This window comes from Brachionichthys hirsutus, chromosome 21 (assembly GCF_040956055.1).
Source record: "Brachionichthys hirsutus isolate HB-005 chromosome 21, CSIRO-AGI_Bhir_v1, whole genome shotgun sequence".
NCBI lineage: Eukaryota > Metazoa > Chordata > Actinopteri > Lophiiformes > Brachionichthyidae > Brachionichthys > Brachionichthys hirsutus.
Window position 1 is genome coordinate 3,785,509 of NC_090917.1, and position 23,036 is coordinate 3,808,544.

Here is a 23,036-nt window from a genome sequence, read left to right on the forward strand (position 1 = left end):
TATTCAAGTTAAACTAGTTTCCGGCTGTTCACAATAGTCCCTCAGCTTGTAACAACACACGAGATTGTCGATTTTCGTAAATCTTAATATTTGCTTTGAGAGAAACAGGCTTTTTTTTAAAAATGAGAACATGGCTGGCTTGTTTATTATTCATTTATTGCACGATCTTAATGAACGCGAGACTCAGCGGCAGGATACTGTTTCTTTCTATTTTACAAGGCAGAGAGTATAAAAATGTCTTATTTTAGCAGTTCTAAAAGGTAAATCTGACAGTGTCTTGCCCAAGGACACATCGACACGCGGACAGTCAGAGCCGGGATTCGAACCACCGAATTTCTGATCACTGGACGACCCACTCTACCAACTAAGCCACAGCCGCCCACAATGGAAGCGTATGTTCTCGACATATGCTTCCATGTCTAATCGGCTCCAGAGATCCTTTATTTAAAATGTTCCATCTAATCTTGAATACCCATCTCAGCCATATGATGTTTTGCACAACATGCCCACAATTGCAATTATGTGTTGATAAGACCTTTGGAATTATGTGTGTGGGGAGGTAGGTAGATGGCCCAGATAATGTTGCAAAGTCCCATTAAAAAAAAAATAATAATAATTAGGGAATATGAAGCTTTGTATGGTTGTGTTGTCCAAAGTTTTGGTCACTCAACAAAACGACCACATTGTACCATGTGACCAGAGAGTCGCAACATGCAATGCACATGTCTTCTGTACTGGTGTCATCCGTACATTTTAGGATGTTCACGGCTGCTGTCACATAATGTTTGTCTTCCTTTCTCTTTCTTCTCTGCCAGATGTGATCCAGAGAGGGACCGTAAAACAGCCAGGTCCTGCTTCAGATGCACGTATCATGGAAGGATTACAAGTTGATTCGGCTTTGGAGGGGTCACACACAGCAAATCAGCCTGACAACAGCACTTCTTATTCAGAAGAGGAAGAACTAATCTCTCACAACAATGTAGATGAGCCAGAAAAGTGCAGTCAGGAAGAAGACAAAGCACAGCTTGACAGCGAATTAATCGAGACTGCAACATATGTCAAGCCGGACGCAGAAACAAATTTGGAACCTCAAACATGCAATCTGGAAGATTTAGAGAATAGTGAGCGGAGCGCTGAAACGGACAGTAATCCCAACACTGTTCCCAGTGGGATACCTTCACTTTCAAATGAGGCTGGTGGAGCTGTGGTAGCCTCAGTCACTGCTTTAGATAATGTGTTTGAAAGCTCCCCTTCGGTTCTTGACGGGACAATCGAAAATATCTCGTCTTTAGAAGAAGTGCACAGTTTTCAGGTCGCCACTCCTGCTAGTAATGAGCAACCATCAGTCTTTACAAATTGTTCTGCAAAGCCATTAGCTGCTGATAATAGTAGTTTGACCGAGAATCCATCATCATATTCTGTCCAAAGTACTTCTGCAAACTCCCCGACTGATTCAATAACCACCTCCGCAATCTCTAATGGCTCTTGTCCCTCCAGATCTGACACTGTTAGCTCATCACAGGCTTCCAGCCCACAAACCAGTGCCAAAACCCCAGAACCCGCACATTCAAGTCCGTATGACACTGATTGCAGTCGTAAGCTTATTTCTCAGATACAGCGTTCACTGTCACAGGAGTCATTGCTAGATGAGTTAGAGTCAGAGCTGTTGGCCTGTCAGCTACCTGGAGGTGAAGATGAGAGGAAAGGAAGCCAGACTGTCAATGGACTTCATACAGACCAGGAGGGCTGCATGGTGGTCTTTGAGAAGTGTGTGCAATACAAGTATGCACAGCAGGAGAAGGCTATTCAGAGGTGAAGTACTGTTTTGACTTTCACAATTGATGCACTATTTTGCCAATGATTATCTATTTAGGTAGATAGAATTGTATTAATCCCTTGGGAAGATTCCCTCAGGGAAATTAGGGGTTATGATTTGATAATAATTAATAATATTTAGTTATTGATTAGCTCTAAATTAGCTTTGTGTGTCTCTGTGAATAGGTTGATTGAGGAGAACAAGAGGCACCAGGAGCTTATCTTGGGGATCTGTTCAGAGAAGGACAACATGAGGGAAGAGCTGAAAAGAGGTGCAGAGATGGAAAGGCAGCACATGGCCACCATTAAAAGGGTGGGTTGCACTGTTTACATTCTAATTCCCATTGTTCATGATCATATGGCACTGACGGTTTTGGGCAGAAACACAGGTGATGTGGTCTGTATTTTTTCCTTAATCAGAGTCGTGTCATTTTCAATAAATAGGCTATATTTGTGTTAGTGAAAACAATAGAAGCCGATTTCTCACATATTTCAATGAGGAAGTGCTCCACTACAGTGTTTAGTCTGACGTCCTGTCTGTGCTGGATGCCTGCCATTATTATCAATAAATCCAGGTGCGGTCCAAGCATACAGGTCATCCAACAGGTTGTTGGCAATGTATTTCCTGTTTCTGTTTCAGTTGGAGGGCAGGGTGGAGGAGCTCCTGAAAGAACTGAAGGACTCGCGGGATAAACTAGTTCACCAAGATCAGGCGGCTAAGGCTGCCCTTCAGCAGATGCATAAGGATTTGACCTGCAGACTTGAACAGGTATAATTTGGAACTACATGACTGGGTGTACCATTTCACAGCGTTACAGGACATTTAGTGCTTCTGCAATTACAAACAGTTACATTTGGAAAGAAAAGCTGGTGTTACTTAAGTTGACGTGTCGAAACTACTACCACTATACATACTACTGCTACAGGATTCCTTCACTGTTTTAGTAAATTCCTGAAGGGGATAAGAATCCAAACTAAAGTTTATTATAAATATGATATAATATGAAGTATATTTGGTCCAGTTGTGTCGATTATTTGTGTATATATGCGAATAAAACTCTGCATTTATGGTCCAGGGGATTGAAACCTAACAACCTTCTAGTCACACTTTCTCCAATACATCCACTGAACAATGTGTCACATCAAATGGAAAAACACACAGTCTACAGTCCTTTAGGAATCCTGTCCTGTTGTCATATCTGTTGCTCGGTTGCGACTACTATGCAAGTCTTGATGATGTAACTCCCCCAAAAATGTTCACCGACAAGTTCTTCAAAAGATGATTCATGGTTCATTTAGTTGTGCTCAGACACTTACCGGTAGTTCCTCACTCCCTCTCTGACTTTATACTCAAAAGTAATGTACAATTAGCATGAATAAAATGATTTTTTTATTATTGAAACATACGAGATGATGCAACTCAGAAGAAGAAGATCTAGAAGTATAGTTAATACATCAAATTATATGAAAGTGTGTTTGCACACCGAACACTTGTTATCGCAGATTGAAAGACTTGTTAAGCGAACAGTGCAGGAAAGCCGGTTTTTCAGCTGACAGTTTGCACACCTAACATGTAGGCTTCTTTTCTCTTGACACACTTTGCAGTTTTTAATTTCACTCTTCAGTGAACAATACGAGGAACATTTTGCACTCAGTTGTCACTGTCATACCCCTCCCTTGTATGAGTCCCATGCTGCGTATTAAGATGGCAACTCTGTCCTCATCAGCTGTCATCCCATAGGTCTGAAACTGCTGTCCATGTCATTTTCATAGACCCTGCACCACCTAAATCATAACTGTCCACTTCTCATGCGCTTTCTTAATTCCAACTTGCTCCAGAATTTAGTGAAGATGAAGCATAAAGCTGTTCATTGACTAACAGCAAGGTGTCTTGTTAGCATTTCATAAGAGAGGAGCTCTGAACACAAAAGTGGAAGACCAGTAGAGTAGTAGCACAATAACCAGTAAATTGATGGGGAAAATAATCATTTGTGCCCTGTATAGTATGTGACTAAACAAAGTCTGAATGCCTTCCATAATAAAGTGAAAGGAAATATGATTGAGGAGACAGATAATTGACTTGGTAATAGTACTTCAAATGGAAGCCTTTCAGCTCGGCTGACAAGCTGACAGTCATTCCCAGCAGCGCAATATTGTCAGTCTCTTTATGGAACTGTCTCTTTCATTAGTTATGCCGGTCATGGTTGAAGTTGCAGAAGGCGGAGTAGAGTAGCACACGCGTCTTCGCGGCCCTCACTTCTAAAGGATTACGAATTGAAGCATCATTTTGTATTTCACTCTGGAGGATCCCACAGTATAAGCAGCTCTGTGACTGACATGTCATGAACGGCTGTTTTTAGGTGAACAAGAAGAGCGACGAAGCACGCCAAGAGAAAGAAGCCATGGTGATGAAATATGTGCGCGGAGAGAAAGAGGCCCTCGACCTGAGGCGGGATAAAGAGAGTCTGGAGAAGAGGCTGAGGGAAGCTACCAAGGAGGTGGACCGCCAGGCCATCAGAGGCAACCAGCTGGCCCAGGATAAAGGCCGGCTGCAGCAGCTGTATGATGCTAAGGTACGCCATCAGATTGTGTCTACTAGAAGCACCATGACAGAATATCTCTTTGTCTCTGATATAACTCCTTCCGTGTCCCCTCCCAGGAAGGCGAGGTCAGTAGATTGTCTCGAGAAATTGAAAAGCTGAAGGAGGAGATCAATTCGCATCTTATCAAGGTCAAGTGGGGCCAGAACAAGCTTAAGAGTGAGACAGACGTGCACAAGGTAAATAGACACAATTGTGCCGTAGCTATATTTACTTTGTGCTAAATCTGTTAACATATCAAACAGAAATGCAGTCATACCTGATATAAAAAAATCCACCACCCAGATGTACTCTACAGTCAAACACATTTTCATTGTGTCCCAAATGGCGTACCTCCATACTTATCTGGAGTGCATGCCGTGTGCTGCCTGGATGGCCCGAAGGTTGAGTGGAAAGACACTTCTCACCCTCAACAGTCGCCGTTGCATTTAATTTGTTTTTCGTCATTAATCTCAACACTATGACCAACATTTGCAATGCTAAGTATTTCCAGGATACAAATAGCATCCCCTTTGGTCATTTCATCTGCAGCTGCTCAACAAAAGAATGGTTTGATTCAGGGGTAAATTTAAATTGGATAAAATGGTAATGATCCTGCAAGTAAGTCATTATTAATATTGTGACTTGTTTTTGAAAAAGCCTGTTCCATAATGATGCTTGTCTTTAAAACTGCCTCCAAGCTAAGACATAAATATAAATAGAGGAAAAACAAAAACTTTCTTCCAGTTGCTCAGAGGCACAAAAGCAGAGGTATTGATGACTGTTTGTTTTTTTTGTGGCTTTGTGGTTGAAATTGTGTACATATAACACCGTCTTTACCTGCAAAGATTTATTTGGCAGAAAAAGAAGTCACAATAAAGGAACCTTTTCCAAGTCATTGCTATGGGTTTATACCCTTCAAACAATATTTTAAAGTGGAAACGTCTTAATGTGACTCTTACGTGCAGGAAACCAAAGACAGATTAAAGGAGACTACAGCCAAGTTGGTCCAGGCCAAAGAAGAAACTGAACAGATCCGCAAAAACTGTCAGGACATGATCCGAACGTATCAGGTCTGTAATGTTTATCCCATACAAGTATTAGTTTGCTCATTGCCAAGAGTGTGAGGAAAGTGCAAGAAACATGGACTATATCTAGATTTGTGTACCTGGAATGGATGTCAATATGACTGCTGTTGTTTGTTATTGTCATGTGTTTGCTCAGAAAAGTCTGGGACAATTGCACAACTCCTTCCTTTTCTCAAATAATTACATTTGTCAAATCTGATTGGTCATTGTTTGCTTATTTTGGTTTTCAGTTTCTATTTTTTATTTTTTGATACTAAATAAATCTTGGAAAAAGAGCAAGAAAAGGACTTGAGCATGATTAATTCTGCTTCAGGTGATTGGTAGTTTTCATTTATACCTTGTGATGGTGGTAAAGAGCTGCCATAAGTTTCAGGCACTGTTCATTCAGCAGAGTTATCTCAGGAAATGAAGACATGTAACAAAATATTTAAAACTATGACGACTTGAGATTAAAAAAACATATTTTTGTGCAATATTTATGGTGGAAAGTATATATAAATTTGCACCAACAATTTGTCGACTTGGCCTAAACCTAAAATTAGAATAGGCGCTTCAAAGGTTTCTCTGCCCTGTCTATATTTCCTACGGTAAAATCACATTTTTCCCCCCTTTTTATTTAAACCGTTGTCTCCCCGCTTTCTGTGGATTTTCCCCCTCTCTCTTCCAGGAATCGGAGGAACTCAAATCCAATGAGCTGGGCGCTAAGCTGAGGGAGACGAAAGGAGAGCTGGATAAACACAGGCAGGAACAAACAGACCAATTAGAGGTGACAACCGCTGTGAACTCATACAAACATATTCTCACACACATGTACACAAGCACATGCGTGCAGGATGAGCATGAGCTTAAAGTGGCCAGTGGGATAGCGATTGGAAATCCTTGATTAGTCATTGACTTGCTCATTAACATTGTTATTTTAGGTTTGTTTCCAATATAGTACTCCATGGACAATCTGTTCAGTCGAGCAATTATTCCAGCTTTTATTAATGTTCTCGATGTTAGTTGGTCTGGTAAAAATGTTCATTTCCTCGATGTGATTGGCTTGTTTGCTTGTTTGTTATTCATTTTAACCACAAGATAATTGGAAAGTTGTCAACAGATTTTGCTGAAAGATGTGGGCGGATCTTGGCCCAAGGAAGATATTTTCTTTATCCCATCTAGCTGAATCCGATTGAAAGGAGTGAGTAAGACAGGCTTACATACGTGTACGGAGCCAAAGAAATGGACTCAGTCCAAACACAATGACCCAATTTTCTAACTGCCCCATTCTGAAGGGAATTGCACTTTAAAAATAAATGACCTATAAATAATCAATATGAAGCTGAGCATTTCAGCAAAACCCCAGAGGAGGTCACACTTTTATTGCCGTGTGTTCGGTATGGTTCTTCTGTCAAGGGATTTAAAAAACGTCTTCAAAATGTGTTTACGCTGTCCTGTCCTGTTAATATCTAACGAATAACTTTATTCATCTGACAGGTGCACAGAGTCAAAGCAAAAGAACTGGGCGACCTGAAGAGGAGTTACAAAGAGGGCATGGATGAGCTTAATACTCTACGCACCAAGGTTAGTCATACAGATTAGTCTTTCCACACCTGTGTGTTCACACATCAGCTGGTCTTCTCCTGCTTAAAAATGTCTGTTGTGCTGTAGCTAAAGTGTCTGGAGGATGAGCGCCCACGCTGGGAAGATGAGCTGAGCAAGTACAGGGAGATCATCAATCGTCAGAAAGCTGAGATCGGCCGCCAGAGAGAAAAGCTGGAAGAGATCACCGCACTCGAGGAACAGCATCAAAGGTACAACCACACAGTCTCGTAAATCTATGCGTAAATGGTTCTTGATGTCTTCAGCCCTGAAATGACAGCTTTAAAGTGTATAGATAGATCTGGGATCCCTGCAATACTGTCCTTTGTCACACAGCGATAAACAAGAGATTGCGTCTCTTCGAGAGGAAGCGGAGGACCTGACCAACCAGATGACAGACTTGCAGCGTGATGTACAAGGCAGCAGGGAGCGTGAGGCCGAGCTGCTGGGCTTTACCGAGAAGCTGAGCAGTAAGAACGCCCAACTCCAGTCAGAGAGCAACGCACTGCAGTCTCAGCTGGATCAGCTCAACAGCAGCTTCACGGAGCTCCAAGGGAGGCTGGAGGAGACCAGCAGGCAACTGGATGACAAGGTAAAGGGATCACACAGTGAAAGATGGAGATGCACAAATCATGAGTGAAAACAGGAAACGTTTTCAAGACTTCTGTGCTTTTGACAGGCAATACAGTGTTCTTGAATACAATATCTTAACAGTTTCAAGAAAAACTTTATACTGTTTTTTTTGTTTTGTTTGATCTCTTGACTCTGAATTTTCTTGGAATAAGAATCACATTACCTTACCACGTGGTCATGATGCAGGATATTGAGTCATTTCTTCTGTGTCGCCATTCATCCCGCAGTCATTACAGCTGAAACAGGACGAAGCACTGAGGAAGCAAGAGGTGGAGCGCCTGCAGGAGGAGCGGGCGGCACTGCAAAGAGATGGGGATCAACTAAAAACCCAAGTCGAAGAGCTCAAGGATGAGCTGGTGACTCGGAAAAGGAAACAAGCTGCCAGCATCAAGGACCTGACAAAGCAACTAACACAAGGTCAGGAAGCAACTTTATCATATAGCTGTTTAATAATCCAGCCACACGGACCAAACGCAGTCCAGCCATGCACTACGCTACCAGCCTTACAACTATAAAGAGCTTTTCAACAGAAAAGCCAGTCTGTAGATTGCAGGGAACCAATTATTATCCAATAATGAACTCAAAGTTTTTTCTACTCCAGCTCTTCTATCACCATCCCCAGTTGGCCAAATATTTAAATTAGAAGTGTTTTACCTTCTGCCAGACTTACTGTAAATGAGATTTTCTATAAATTCCAAGTTTAAAAAATTATCTTCCAGTCTTCTTAACGTGGCTACTGTGCCTACCCATTATCTAATTACCCTTTACTGAGATATATTTTAATATGAAATTGCTGTTCCGAGTGGAACTGTCCATGCTGAGGATTAATGCTCAGGTCTCACACTCGGATTAAAAGGAAAGCATGAAAGTTACTAGAAACATGGGAGATGAGTGTGCAGATATCTCCCAATCTAGAGAACTCTTTTTTTTTTTTTTAACATGCTGGGATTATTCTAAACGGTGTGAATCGGCTTCCTCCCCACGCCTGATTGGTTCTCTAAGCACATTCTGTAACTTCAAGGCGTGATGTTCACACAATCATTTTGCTTTTATTTGACATGTGGAACAGGGGCGACATTTTTATTAGGCGAGCCTGTGATCATTCGTCAGTGTTGCAGCGACGCTTTGGGAATACTCTGCAGTCATTTTCAGAATTCCGTTATGCATGGAGGTTTTTTTGCTGAGCATGCACTCCTATGTAAAAGCAATCTGCATCACGTTTAAAGTCAAACAGGTCAGCATTGTCAGTCATGCGAGGCAGGGTTTGATATGATTAGTAGAATTGATGGCTTTGTCAGTCTTCACATGCAGTTTAACGGTCGGTGTTCCTTCTTTATTGCCCATTAAATGCAGAAAATTGCTAGCTTGTCTTTATTGATATGAAGTAACTGAATATTTGGATTTTGGGGGGTTTAAAGTGTTCCCCATTTTAAGCATGCAATACAATGCACTTGTGATATTGAGCAGTTAACAATACAACAATAATATTATCCAGGCATATGTCATTTTAAAATGTGTCTCTCACACAGATTTAATCTCTGGATGACGGTTTGACTGTTTTCTGGGTGACCTTTGCTTGCTTTCCCTCTGCAGCCCGTAAGAGACTGGAGCAAGTTGAGAATGGAGGCTGCGACCGGGATGTCAGCAGTATGGGCAGTCGTTCAAGTTCCTCAGGTACTACTCCGAGATTTGGTTAGTATTTAATAGGCGCAGATGCTATATCAACCACACACTTTTGTTTTCCAAATATTATTATTTTTGCGGTGGAGGGACAAATCTTCTTTCAAAAATATGAATATCAAAAGTAATAGGACTGTACCACGCAAGAGATTTCTAAGTTCACCTCCCCGTCACTTCCCAGGCTCTTTGAATGTGCGTCACGGTGGAAGCAGCAGCGTTGAGGAGCGCTCACCAGAGAGCCAGTCCGGTCCTTCCGTGATGGTCGTGGACAGCTTCCCGGAGGTCGACAAGGCCGTGCTCGTGGATCGAATTGTCCGGCTGCAGAAGGCGTTGGCTCGCAAGCAGGAAAAGATTGAGTTCATGGAGGATCACATTAAGCAACTGGTGGAGGAGATCCGAAGGAAGACCAAGTGAGTGGGATGGACAGAAGTGCAGGGAGAGGGAGATGGCTTGAACAATGCTAACGTGTTTTGGGCCATAGAGTGCAGGGTGCAGTAAATGGTGGCGTGTGGCAATCAAACAATACTGATGGGTGGATTAAGTCTTGAATGTAAATCATCCCCAGTGGAAGAAACCCTTTCATGTCTGCCCTGCCTTCTTCTGTTTCTATCTATCTCTCCTGCTCTCTCATTTACTGTCCTTGTGTGTGTGTGTGCACGCACGCCCATCAGTATGGATCCGGTGTATTCATGGAGCTAAAGGGACACTGGAGTTGTCCTAATCAGCCTTTTATGTATAGGTTTGGCCTTTGAGTTAAGTATGTGGTTCAAATCTGAAATTTAAAACCAGGAAGGGTTTTTTTTTCCTTCTTCTTCTTCAGAGATCAACCTGTAACATTTTATAAATGTTCCGCATCAAGTTGCTTTTTTTTATATCAAATTGTTTGTCTGATGATTCTTCTTGGTTCATCACATTTGTCTCACAACTCCAGTTAAAATAAGCCACAAACCTACATTCACGAGTTAAAATTGAGGACGGATCCCACGGTTGCTGTGCTAAATTTAGTTCAATAAAATCTCAGCTCAGCGGCACGGGTTGCTGGGAGGGCGGGGTGGGGGGGGGTCACCCTGACTCGAATGAGGACGAGCATGTGCCCTTTTTGCTTTTCTGTTTCTATCCACCCAGGACGACCTGGTGAACGCTGAACCAGGTGATGAATTGAGAGGCAAAGATGTGAACGCACACGCTTGGCCTGATAATGGATATTTAGCAGGAGAATGTCAGAAGACTTATGTTTGATTCACAGTCCTCATTCCGCTGTGCCGACATGGAGCAGGAGAATTTATATGCAGTTGACGTGTGATTTTTTTTTTGTGTGTGATCACTTGTCTAAATTTTTCAAGCACATTGCAACAAGAAAAATAAATCTTCAGTGTAACAGATATTTCCCTTTTTGAATTCAAGTCTGTGTAGCTAAAGATGAATCATGGCTGTGATAATTAAAAGGTTTTCAGACCGCATTCTGCACTTCTTCTCTTTTTGCCTTGCTATTTTTGAGGCATAAGATCTTATGAGATACAACGTATTGTACATTTTAATTTGGATTAAGATTAACAGTCATGTGAAGATGTATCTCTTCTTCACACTTGCACACACAGAAAAAGAGAATCCTTTCCGTTGAGTCTCCTCCTCTAACTGGTACAATAATAATCTTAGTTCGGTGTGACTGAGTGTGTCCATTTCCCAGAGTTCAGTAAGCCACCCCACTGTAATTACTATCCCAGAGATGCTACAGGAAATTAGCTCTGTTGGAGCTCTCCACACTCAACTTGTAAATCCACTGTCTCCATGCTCCTAGCTCAGCAGGCGAGGGAAAGCATCAGTATTGTCTCTGTCCTTTTTTAAAAAAAACCTTGGCTGCATTTCACTCCTCTCTTTCTCCTCCTTCTCCATAGAATCATCCAGAGCTATGTGCTGAGAGAGGAGTCGGGGGCTCTCTCTTCGGAGGCGTCGGACATTAACAAGGCCAACCTCAGCCGGAGGGGGGGCATCATGGCGTCGCTGTACACCTCGCACCCGGCGGACAGCGGGCTAACGCTGGACTTGTCGCTGGAGATCAACAGGAAGCTGCAGGCCGTGCTGGAGGACACGCTGCTGAAGAACATTACCCTGAAGGTGAGCACAACCCAACCTGCTCTCTGACAGATTACAATCTTACACGCCAGGCTTTTACACCAGATATCCCAGCTTCCTTGAAGGATCCAAGAAGTATTTTGGGAATTTTCTGGATGCAGTGAGAGTTTAAGCCAAACAAAAAGCACTTTGATTAAATGTTTAGCAAAATAAAAATGAAATGACACTGAATACATTACTGATATCTTATGTACTGATATTTTTGTCATTTGAAACTTGCATTCATTAAATAAGAGAAAATGTAATTTGTCAGCTTTACGTTTTCCGTCTGAATGTTTCTGCTGAGGCAGTGGTTCGCCACGAGTGCAACAAAAGCTCATTTAGATTTTGTGTGCTGGTAATATTGATGATGTGTGCCATTTGCTGTGTGTGTTAATTAATTGTTTGTGTCGGCGTGAGTCTCCGCCTGAGGAGCCACACTTCCTGATGTGATTATTAAACTGTGCAGGTCGAAGGAACATAGCGAACATAGCGTCATGAGGAGGATGGTGTTCATCTTCATCACAAAGCTTGTTGTATGGGAAGATGTTTCAATATCTGCAACAAATTCTGAAGCAGATTTGTTCTATTTCCACTCTATATTTTTCCTGCTTTGTATTCTGTCAGACTTAAAAACTAAATGAGACAAAATATTTAATGTGGGAAGTATTTTGTGGCTGCGACTTTTCTGTCATTGGATGAAAGATGATTGGCGGTGAGCAGGAAGTGTCAGCAGTGTGTCAACAAAGAATAACTCCGAGACAAAGCAGTATTAAGAATTCACATGTTGCAGTAGAGTCTAAAAAAAAGTCCTCCCTCTCTTCAAACAGGACAACCTGCAGACACTCGGGGCTGAAGTCGAGAGGCTCCTGAAGCATCAGAGAGATCCTGAGCATAGAGAAAGGAGCAAGTGACACAACCTCATCACAGGAAGGACAAATTGAACGGCCCAGGAAGTACTTTTTGAAGGAATAGCAATCCATCCCGTCTTTCTCCCCAACATCTAAATGAAGCTGCAGATTGACTGTTGTTGGTGCCAGTAGCCCATCAGGGTACTTTTTGGATGGCCTGTCGATGTAGAGAACACTTTTTTTTTAACTCGTCCATCTCCACTGAGTCTTGCCAAGATAAAAGTCATCGGGTTTGTGTTTTTTGCTTCAAGCGCAAAACTCTCCGCCTTGTAACTATAACTGACTTTAGATGCCATAATTTGTATAGCTGATGCTACCAGGGAACGGACTGCCAATGAAGTCATCCTGTAAACATGAACCTTGTTCTGGTCTCGCAGTGACCCCTGGCTTTTCCCACAGCATGTCCTCTCTTCTTGTCTCCCCTTACGGGCCAATCAGCCAAATGTACTATTGACAGCCTGCTTATCAGCTCGACTTACACAGAAATGCAAACGCAAAGCCAAAACTAAGAATCAGCCAGAACAGTAGGGGACCTTGAATTCCACCTGCATATTTACAGCATTGTTTTTTTACTCTGCACAGCCGGTACTTCCTACCGAGCCGGTAGAACTTCAGCAGACTCCCTACCCATCCAGTGCGACTCTGGTGCTAAACTCGAGGAAGCAGACTCTGTCGTTGCAGTTTTCACGCAGGCAGGTGTGGAAGTATCTGAAGTATCATATCAAATCTAAAAACGCAGATGAGGTTGGAATGTAGTGACGGTCTCTAGCCAATATGAATGTGAATTAATTTATTTAAAACATTTTCCCTATACTTAAAGTTGAACTTTTATTTTCCTATGTCTTATTACACTGTTAATTTAAATCAATGCCTATTTACTTTTTTTTTTAGTCAATGTCGATTGCTTCCTGTTGCAGAAACTTGATTAGTGCTGATTTGACAGTAGCATCAAAAGATGTTCATATTGAAGAAACAGTTTGTCCATCATACCTTAGGCTAGCTTCTTTTGCACAACACTCTGGGGGGGGGGGGGGGGGGGTATATAATAAGTATTACAATCACACTCCTCTTTATATTTTCCTTCGGTGGTGCCACTGGGTTAGCTGACGTAAATCAAGTACAGAAGAATCGAAGAGTCGGAGATTGGTAGCTGTAGAGCCAGTGAAATATACAGAATTATATCCAGGGACATAGTGCAATGCTGATTCTTTCATTGATTTGTTATTATTTTTGTCTGAATGTTTGTGCACCACTATGGTGTTTCATTTGTCTGTTTTTATGCTGGTGTTTCACTATTGATGCTTTGGGCGTCGTGTCCGAGTGCGCGTCTGCAATATGTCTATTTTAACCTCTCAACTTTCTGTTTGTACTTCGTGTACATGCTTCAGCTGTCAGGGCAAATATGTTTTTACCAGACTGACCATGACGTTTTCTCCTTCGCAAGCACATCCGAGGACTGAACGGAAATTGCATTTGGGCCAGAAGGAAACACACACCTGCGGCTTTATACTTCTTGCCAGACACAAAAGATCATCGGTTTCGCAGCAGTTGATTCTGTTGTCTACACGGACACAAGGTGAGGGGTGGAGAGCAGGGAGTTTGATTTAAATATACAGAAGTTATCCTCGGCCTTCATGTGATCTGGTTGTTGAAGTTGTGGCAATAGATAAGATTATGTCTCTTTTAACAGCCTAATCAGCACAAATGTTTGCAGGTCATGAATGTTAGCAGGCCGATCCGCTTTCCATTAACCCTGAAGCTGCGTTAAAAATGGAATGCGCATGGAGATTAACATTTCTGGGATTGAGGTCAGAGATTCCTTAAAGCCTCCCTGTTGCTCCAGTGACTTGCTGCTCGATGTATGTAGTCAAATCCAATTCGACAGCAGTGTGGGAATATCATTTGAATGGACAAACAGCAAAACCTGTAGATTACGTCTTGATTCTCTTTGATATTAAAATGAAGTAAAATTTTCAACTCCAGAAAGACCAGTGAAGTTGAAGTTTAGGTCTCTCCTATCCTTTTGATGATTTCCAATTAAATTCTCGCATCTTCAACAAAACTTTAAATGAGCGAAAAGAAGAATGAGCTGCACGCTGCCGACAAGGTGGAAAAAGTCACAGCAGCTTTTGTTTTGCCGTTTCTGTCACTAATGAATAAAATACAATTTATGCAAAGCACTTGCATTGGATTTCATGATTTAATCACAGACGAGCTTTTCTGATTTAGTATTTGTGTCTCCGGTAAGAAGCACGATCTGATATTTGACATGCGTCAACCTCCTAGAATCTAAGCCATGGTGCAGCACTATGTGGAGGAGTGTGTAGAGCTCAATGTCTTACTTGTGAATAAAATGTCTCAAAATGTGGCATTCAATTCAAAGTGTCTTCATTTATTTTTCTCCCCGTCGCTGTTTTGTGGAAACAAACTGTGATTATAATATGTAAATATGTCATTATGTAAAATTATGATTAGATGTTTGTAAAAATGCAGATTCTGGATGAAGCCTGTAAATATTTCCAGGGAATAAAAGAGGATGAAACTTGATGTTCTACTGTGGTCTTTTTTTTCTTAATAAATATAAAGTTAACAAGAACATCTGTTATACCGGTTTCTGTTTTCCTATTACTGCGGAATGAAGTTGGGAATTCTTTCCCAGAGCTAATCTTACACAGCTGTAGGTCCTTCTTGAAAAGCAGCAGCATCAGCAACGTTGAGGTCACTCAGATTATTTAAACGCCGAAGGAAATATAAGTAAACTTTCATTTCATTTCACTGTCATTTTAGTGAGACTTGAGTATTATTATTATTAGGTGAAATTGGATACTACAAGCATGACTCCTCATCAAACCGATTGAGTTGCATTGTGGGTAATGCAGGTACAAGATGTTAAAAGTGAAGAAGACTGGAATTTTAAATTATTTCTGATTTTGCAGCACCAATATTCTTTATGAATCAGACATTACATCAAAATGCATGTATATACATATTAAACAAAACTCACAAGAGATTGAAACGTCTTCTTTGGCTATTTTTCTTATGCATGGGCAACATTTTCCCATTTTGTCTGCAAGCACAGCCGCACGCAGCAGGTTCACATATCCAACTCTGGCTGATGATTACTGAGGGGCTATTCTTAGCTTGCTGATAATGGATTCCCCTATCAGCTTAAATAGCCACCCCTGAATTCATAAAGCATTGTCCTTCAGATGCAGCAGCGACCATCGCCGTGGCTCTCAAGGTGCAGTGATAACAATCCTGCCCTGTCCTTGCCAGTCTATTTCAGTGTACCTTATTCCATCCCAGCTAAAACATGAAGGCAGAACCTTTGAATATGAAAAAGCCTACATAATGAGCGTTATTAGAGTCAGTCTATTTCTTTATTTATTCGAACTCCAGCAGTCTGTGCGTGCTAAAATAGAAACTGGCCTGCTGTGCTTTGATTGTATGCCAGTGTGTTGCTCTCCTTCAGCGGCTTCTGTGAAAAATGAGATCACTCATTTTCTCCAAACTCTCAGGTCCTTCCCATTCAATCCGATTTGTTGAAAAGCAGTAGACATGCATTGAGGGTTTCGTGAATGAAATTGGTCTTGTTTTATGCCTGAGCCAGGTCTTTGAGTCAAACCAACGTATTGTGCAACTGAAACATTTGTATTTGAGTCATTTGAAATGACCTTTTTCCTACTGGCTAGTGTTCAGTTCCTTTTTCTTTATTGGTGCACAGTAGCTACAGCGTGTAGTTGAATTCACTTTTTGTAACATCCGACTCATAATCTACATTTCAGATGGAAATATTGTGTTCCACTGCACAACATTTAGCAGCTGTTGCTAATTTAGATTGAATTCACTGGTAGATAAAACCTTTCGGTTCGTGCATAAAATGCTGTTTTAAGTTTTATCCACTTCCAACATCGAGTAATTTCCATTCTATCCTTCTCACGTGGGTTTAAGTTAAAAATAGTTTGTTATAATGATGCATTTACTCTGTGAACTTTTGAAAGGCTTCTGACTCCGGGTTGGAAACCCGTGAGCTGCACTTAGGAGGCCTAAGCATGAACAAATAATATGCTTCACTGATGTTTGACAGGGGCTTTAGATGGACTTTAGCCTTTTAGATTGAAATGCATATAAAGACCTTCTTGTGAAAGCCTGGGCTGTTAACATGACTCTTCAAGAGAAAGAAGCTTCAGAGGTGATTAAGGTCAAATTAAATGGCAAAAATCTGCGTCTAAAGATGTTTCTACGTGTTACAAAGGAGGTCGGAACTCACCAGAGCGGTATCTTTTCATTCAGCCTTCTACTCCTTTGACGACCATGTGTCATTGACAAAATGTCAACCAAATCTCAAGCCAAGAAGGGCCCCTCCACCAATCAGACGCTGAAGTCATGCATGAATGGAGCAGGGACTGGCCACAGATTCAGAAAACAATCTCAGGTCAGTCATGCATGGTAAGCTTCTAAAAGAAAATATGGACATTAGTTTGTTCATATTTCTATGAGGGAAATCATCCCTTAATATCGAGCAAGCTGAATAAATGGTGAACAAAGACAGACGAGGGACGGCAGATGGAGGCCACTAAGCGCCAAGTTCCCATGCGAGTCCAGGCAGATGGACCCACGAAGTGGCGCACCTGCTTCCAGCGCCGCACCTTCATCATCACAGCATGACTTAGAGTGGGGAAAAATCACAGGGCAATGTTGTTATTTAACTTTATTAGTCAGTGGAGGTGAACTGTTATCTGTGCTTTGGATCAGAGACATGTGCGTCATCAACTTTTTAATTGATGTTAACTACACTTAAACTGCATTCAATTTCAACCAACCAAACAGAGTTTAAATAATTCAAAGTTGAGATCTGTAATAACTTATTATTGTGTTCCTGCTGGATCAATCACGCTATTTCCAAAATTGACCATCAAAATCAAATTGTGTTTATTCCCCTTAAGTCCCACAGCAAAGCAAACATTTACCTTTGATTATTATGTCATCCTGTTCACTGAAAAATAGGCGATGGAGCAAAAGCAAACCTTGCTTCATTGACGCAATAGCATTTGAGAAATCAGAAAATGAAGATTGACCAAAAAAACCTCACACAGTTTGAACATTTACACTTTTTTCATTCACGATTGTCAGGTTTGTTTCAGGTCTTTAAATCATGCATAGATGTCAGCTGGAGGTGGTTGTCAGAGGAAATATTCCTGATCAGGAAAAGACTACGTTCATTTCAGTTCAGAAATTATGGATCCAGGGCCATGTTGCAAGGAAAGTAAATAGTGTGCAATAATTATAAAGCTGCAGCAAGCAGCCAGTTAAGTTCGCTCAGCATTAAGACGTGAGCAGCTCGCCTTTCTTTTCCATATCTAGTCCTTAACAGTAACTTCCTGGAGTTGCCTGTCAGCCGCTCCCAATCAAGACATATTCAAACTCATTTTAATAACATGAACACAATTATGTTGTTGTTTAAATTTATGTGTAATAAATGAACATGTTAATTTGAGGCAGATATCTTTGTTACCGAAAGCCACTCGTATATAGCTTACCATTTGGTAGCAACTGCACAATCATGAAATAAATGATCACCTAAACTCCAATTTTATTTACAAGTTTTTCAACAAATGAAAGCGATTCAATGTGTTAATAATAATAAAAAATAAATAAATATGCAGATGCAGACAAAGCTAACTCGTCGCCACTCATTCATTCTGAGCCACTCCAAGTGCAATTTGGGGAAATATGTCAAATTGCTCTTGCAACATTATTTTAAGGGCAAAATATTGGCACTGTGAGTTGCATCCAATCCTGTGAAATGTCTTCCTATTGCTTAGGTAGTAAAAAAAAAAGCACAAGCTTCTTGGAATAGCAATAAATATGGTATGTTTTTCAGTGTCAGTAAATAATTTAATGTATTTCTCAGTCTATAATGGTGAAAGGGATGTTTAGTTATTGTCAAACAGACACACACATACATACATTTATTTTAACCAATCATATCCTCAGAGTCAAAACAGCCGAGATGAGTCTGGTCTAATAGAAATGTGCGGCTGGGCCCTTCTGGGAGAGCCTCATTAGCAGAACACATCATGATAATGCATTTCAAAGATGTCCAGCTAAAGAGATAATTAATACTCCCCGGAAAGAAGTTGGAAAACTCTCCCATCAGAGCTGCTTCATAACAGCAGCTGTCCGGAATGCTTACTAAAATATTTTCACACTTAGCCAACAAACAGAACAGTTTCTAGGTTTAAGGAACATTTGGACTGGATTTGGTTTCTGAAACATTTCAAAGTATGACAAGTAAAGGCAAATAAAGAGAAACGATCCAATGCAAAAACAATTTTTTTTAAAGTCATAATTTCAAATGAATTTTCCAGTGAAATCTGGTGCACTGTTCAATTTTTTTTTTTTACCGAGGGTCACCTTCCATGTTTTTGTAGTTCTGGAAGGAACTTTCCAGAGTTTGCAAACCAACCAATCGGAGGTTACCCTGATGTCGTCACAATCAATCTGGGACTTGGGACTTTGTGTGAAATATATTAACACAAAGTCTGTGCTGCAACCTGGAGACATGGAGTTCAGGAGGCTGGGAAGAATCTACTGAACGTTGAATCCAGTAGTTTTGGAGGATCTCCCTTCTCACTATTGACTACCATTATGTAATCTGTTGCATGTGAGTCCCTGTCTTTTTGAATAGTGGTTGAATAATGCTGAAATGTTGAATTATGTGGGATAAAGGTTCTTTGAATATCTGAAACATTTCTAAATGCACTTGCAAATACTAATAAAGAAAAAAGAAATCCCTCCGGTACTTTATCTTGAATGCAGAATTTTGAACTTTTTAATTAATATAGATCATGAATTTGAAACTCTAAATCTAAATCGTTCGTGCAGATGTGCTGTATTAAATCAGGGCACAGCTGAGTATATAAAGTAGGTCAAATGCTAATATGAAATCATATGAAGCCGCTGTGCATGACTGTGCATAACATCCATTGTTAAAAATGTTTATTTCCGTGGCTCCACAGAGGCCACCCCAATCAACACAGAAGATTCAACACCACATTCAGTCTAAATGAGTGCTACACTATATTTCCCAATGACGCTCAAACAGTAATTAACAATGACGCTTCCTTTTATTTCACAGAAGTCAATACAACCACAGACAGAATGCCAAGATCAGAGAACGACGACGTGAGAGGCCCAAACGCCACAGGCGGGGGGGGGGGAGGGGGGGGTCCGACCCACGCTTGAATTCGTAGTTGTAAAAGACAGCGCGGAATAGATACATCTATTTTGCATATTATAAATGTTTAATATAAACAAATACCAGATGTACAAATTGCACTTGTCCACAAAAGCCCCGCTCCAGTCGGCTTTTAATGAAAAGCGGTTTATTCCACTGCGCCCCATTTTAACAAATCACCGACTTGGTTATGGGATATTCTCATTAATATATTATTCTCTTGAAATTCCTACTGAAATGCGAATGACGTAAGATGTTTTTTTTTACCCAGGGCCCTGCGTCACCGATTTGATGCGTAAAAGTCCTGGAGAAATTTACGCATTGGTCCTACTTCCTTTCTAATACACAAAATGGCTTTCATTTACACTTCTATTGATTTTACATTAGACATCTCTATTGCAGAGATGCCCCCCCCCCCCCCCCCCGGACATAGACCCATGTTTATGTCATCACAATCTTTATCCTGTTTGGTGTCAACAAAAAGTTTTTATTTTCATCACAGCTGTGAATCTGAGTCGGACAGCTTGACTGTTCCAACCAGGCAGCTGTCACTGTTGTCCAAGCCTGCGCAATCCGACCACAACCCCAACGCGCCGGTCTCCAGAGGGGAGACGAATCCGCCGGCGCACCGGGAGAGGTCGCAGGAGCTGATGTGCAGCCTGCGGTCGGCCTGTCTCGGGCAGCACAGCAGCCTCTTGAAGGCCTTCCTGAAGTCCGGGCTCCGGCAGTAGATGATGGGGTTAAACGCGGAGTTCACGTACCCGAGCCAGTTCAGGAACACGAAAAGGTCCTTGTCCACGACCTCTGGGAAAAACACGCGCACCACGTTGACTAAAAAGAAAGGCAGCCAACACAGGGTGAACGTGCCCATGATGATGCCCAGCGTCTTGAGCGCCTTCTGCTCCCGGAGCGCCAGGATTCTGGACGGCCTCTTCTTTAACTTGGAGGTCAGCCCGGTTAAGGAGCTGCAGTGGAACCGGCCTTCGCACTTGTCGATCTTCCTCAGCTGCTGTTTCGCCTCTCTGTACACGCGCGCGTACACAAACACCATGACCAGAAGAGGAATGTAAAAAGATATGATGGACGAGGAGACGGCGTACGCCTTGTTGGTCACGAAGTCGCAACATTCCGGGTCCTCGTAGCAGACCGTGTCCGCGCTGTCCCGGGACCAGTGCATCAGGATGGGCAGGAAGGAGACCAGCGCAGAAATGGCCCAAACTCCGCACACCATCGCTTTGGCGCGCGCTTTGGTCAACACGCTTTGGTAGCGGAAAGGCGAGGTGATGGCCACATACCTGTCTATGGCGATTACGCACAGAGTCTCGATGCTCGCGGTGACGCACAAGACGTCCACGGAGATCCAGATCTCGCAGAACACGGAGCCGTACTGCCACCAGCCGCGCACCTCGAGCGCAGCGCCAAACGGCACCACGAGCAACCCCATGATGAGATCGGCGCTCGCCAGCGACACGATGAAGACGTTGGTGAGCGTCTGCAGCCTCTGGGTCTTCGCTATGGCCACGATGACCAGGATGTTCCCGAAGACGATGCACAGGACGATCAGAGCCATCACCAGGCTCATCCCGGCCATCCACTCTTCGGACGCAAGGTCCGACGCGCGGCTTCCCGAGCCATTCTGGAAGTTCGCCGGAGAGGACGGGTTAGGGTCCCCCATGTCGGGCTGCTGTGACGTGTCGGGGACCGGCTCGAGTTCATTAAGTCACCGTGAGGAAGCCTTTCCGGTCCGTCCCGTGAGCCCCGGCTCTGCTCGCGTGGCGCGCAAACTCCATCTGCAGCTCCCTTCCCGCTGTCAGCCTGGAGCTGCTTCATCAGCCGGGACGTCAACACAGAGAGTGACATCACCACTGCTCATTGGACACTTTGTCCCAACAATCAAAGGGAGTACACAAATGAACCTCAGATAAATACACAGACATATATTTAGAAATTACGCACGCGCTTAATTAAGGGGACAATTTTGGCACGCAGCTTCCTCACCGTGCTGAGACACTCATCTCCGTTTTAAGGATAATAAGCAGGAGGTGGAACCTATTTGGACCCCCTGTAGACACAGGGATAAGACGCAAACCCCACACAGAGAGGCATTTAAAGTGCCCAACATCAGCACATTCACATTTCTCCATGGGACAATCAAAAATGGATTATTTTATGATAAAATATTACAGATCTATGTTCACATTATCATTTGATGTCAAACTGGACACAGTAGCCAGTAGCCAGTAGCCAGTGAGGCAAAGGAGCATTACGTGTGAATTCTGTAAAGAAAAAAGCTGCTTGCTTCCCTGTGTCCCTGAGGAAGGAGTAAACCGGCATGTCTGGATGTTTTCAATGGCCATTAAAATAAAGACCCTTAAACTTTCAACTGTAATGCAATTTCCACTCTCATCAAAAGGAAAATTGTGCCGAGGTGACAGCTGCCTTGTGCCGATTCCGCTGAAAAATAAAAGGCAAGACTTCCAAAAATGAATGAAGACTGTGGTTCTCGAGCTCTGAGCGCCGATGAGCATGCATCTTCATCTTCATGAACATAATGACCCAGCAGCAGGGGCTATGACACGACCCATCGGAGCATAGCGAAGCTCGCCTCCCGGTGTCTGCTCCGACCTCGGGCTCTTCCAACGCCTACAAGTTGATGGGGAGCTGCAGGCTTCTCTCGCTGAGATATGAGGAGCTTCAAACAGTAATGCCTCCACATCGAGCTTCTAGTGCTTTTCTGAAGTATGTAGATCTTTAAATAAACCTAATCTAAGTTCTGCTTCAGTATCTGCATCGGGAGCCAGTCCACTGACATCCAGCTCCAGTTTTGAGCAGTTGCGAATGATGTGGCAGTGGTGAGAGAAATGTACAAATGAAAGTATAGAAGTTAGTCGAGCTGATGCTTGATTTGAAGCAGGATGTCATTTTATCTCAGGGTACATTTGTAGCATTTCTATCTCTTTGTGGCAATTCAACGTACCACATATTCCACATATGTCTCAGTTTCATAAAATATAAGGCGATTCAAGTGCTCTCTACCACAAATACCTCCCACATATGTTCGTGCAAGTTGTGCAATCTGCATTAACCAGAAGCGGATCCTGACTTTGCAAACGCCAACTTCAAGTCAAGGGTCAACATTGATTTCATCATTTCAATTGACGCCTTCCTGCTTGTATCTCTGGTGCAAACGTACCAGCTCAGGTGAGAATGGAGATCAGCAAAAGAGGAGAACAAATAAATATGTAGTGGGATTGGAATTTTTTTTGTGCAGCTGAATTCAACATAAAACTACCATTCCAGCTTTTTTTGTGTTCGTATTCATTCTGCGCTGTCAGAGAATGAAATGTTACAACACTTTATCTCACACGCAGATAACATCTTAATGGAGCCCACTCAA

At 42.3% G+C, this 23,036-nt stretch overlaps 2 protein-coding genes across 2 annotated transcripts; one reads left to right on the plus strand and one right to left on the minus strand.

Moving 5' to 3' along the window:
* Positions 1–871: 871 nt before the first annotated feature.
* ccdc186 (coiled-coil domain-containing protein 186) lies at positions 872–13,410 on the plus strand. Its single transcript, XM_068754858.1, has 15 exons — positions 872–1,812; positions 2,002–2,128; positions 2,456–2,584; positions 4,176–4,388; positions 4,475–4,594; positions 5,363–5,467; positions 6,150–6,248; positions 6,959–7,045; positions 7,133–7,275; positions 7,400–7,655; positions 7,924–8,113; positions 9,290–9,370; positions 9,558–9,786; positions 11,272–11,491; positions 12,319–13,410. The coding sequence occupies exons 1-15, from the start codon at positions 872–874 to the stop codon at positions 12,400–12,402; spliced, it is 3,024 nt and encodes a 1,007-aa protein (XP_068610959.1). The 3' UTR covers positions 12,403–13,410.
* A 6,096-nt stretch (positions 13,411–19,506) lies between these two features.
* Positions 19,507–22,926, minus strand: adrb1 (adrenoceptor beta 1). Its single transcript, XM_068754391.1, has one exon. It carries the CDS (start codon positions 21,312–21,314, stop codon positions 20,136–20,138), a length of 1,179 nt encoding a protein of 392 aa, XP_068610492.1. The 5' UTR covers positions 21,315–22,926; the 3' UTR covers positions 19,507–20,135.
* Positions 22,927–23,036: the final 110 nt, after the last annotated feature.

Bases quoted from the DNA above. Each gene is read 5' to 3' on its own strand.
- ccdc186 (XM_068754858.1), top strand. From the start codon at position 872: ATGGAAGGATTACAAGTTGATTCGGCTTTGGAGGGGTCACACACAGCA. The intron at 4,389-4,474 runs GTACGCCATCAG...GTCCCCTCCCAG, and splicing joins AGCAGCTGTATGATGCTAAG to GAAGGCGAGGTCAGTAGATT. The intron at 4,595-5,362 runs GTAAATAGACAC...TCTTACGTGCAG, and splicing joins GTGAGACAGACGTGCACAAG to GAAACCAAAGACAGATTAAA.
- adrb1 (XM_068754391.1), bottom strand. From the start codon at position 21,314: ATGGGGGACCCTAACCCGTCCTCTCCGGCGAACTTCCAGAATGGCTCG.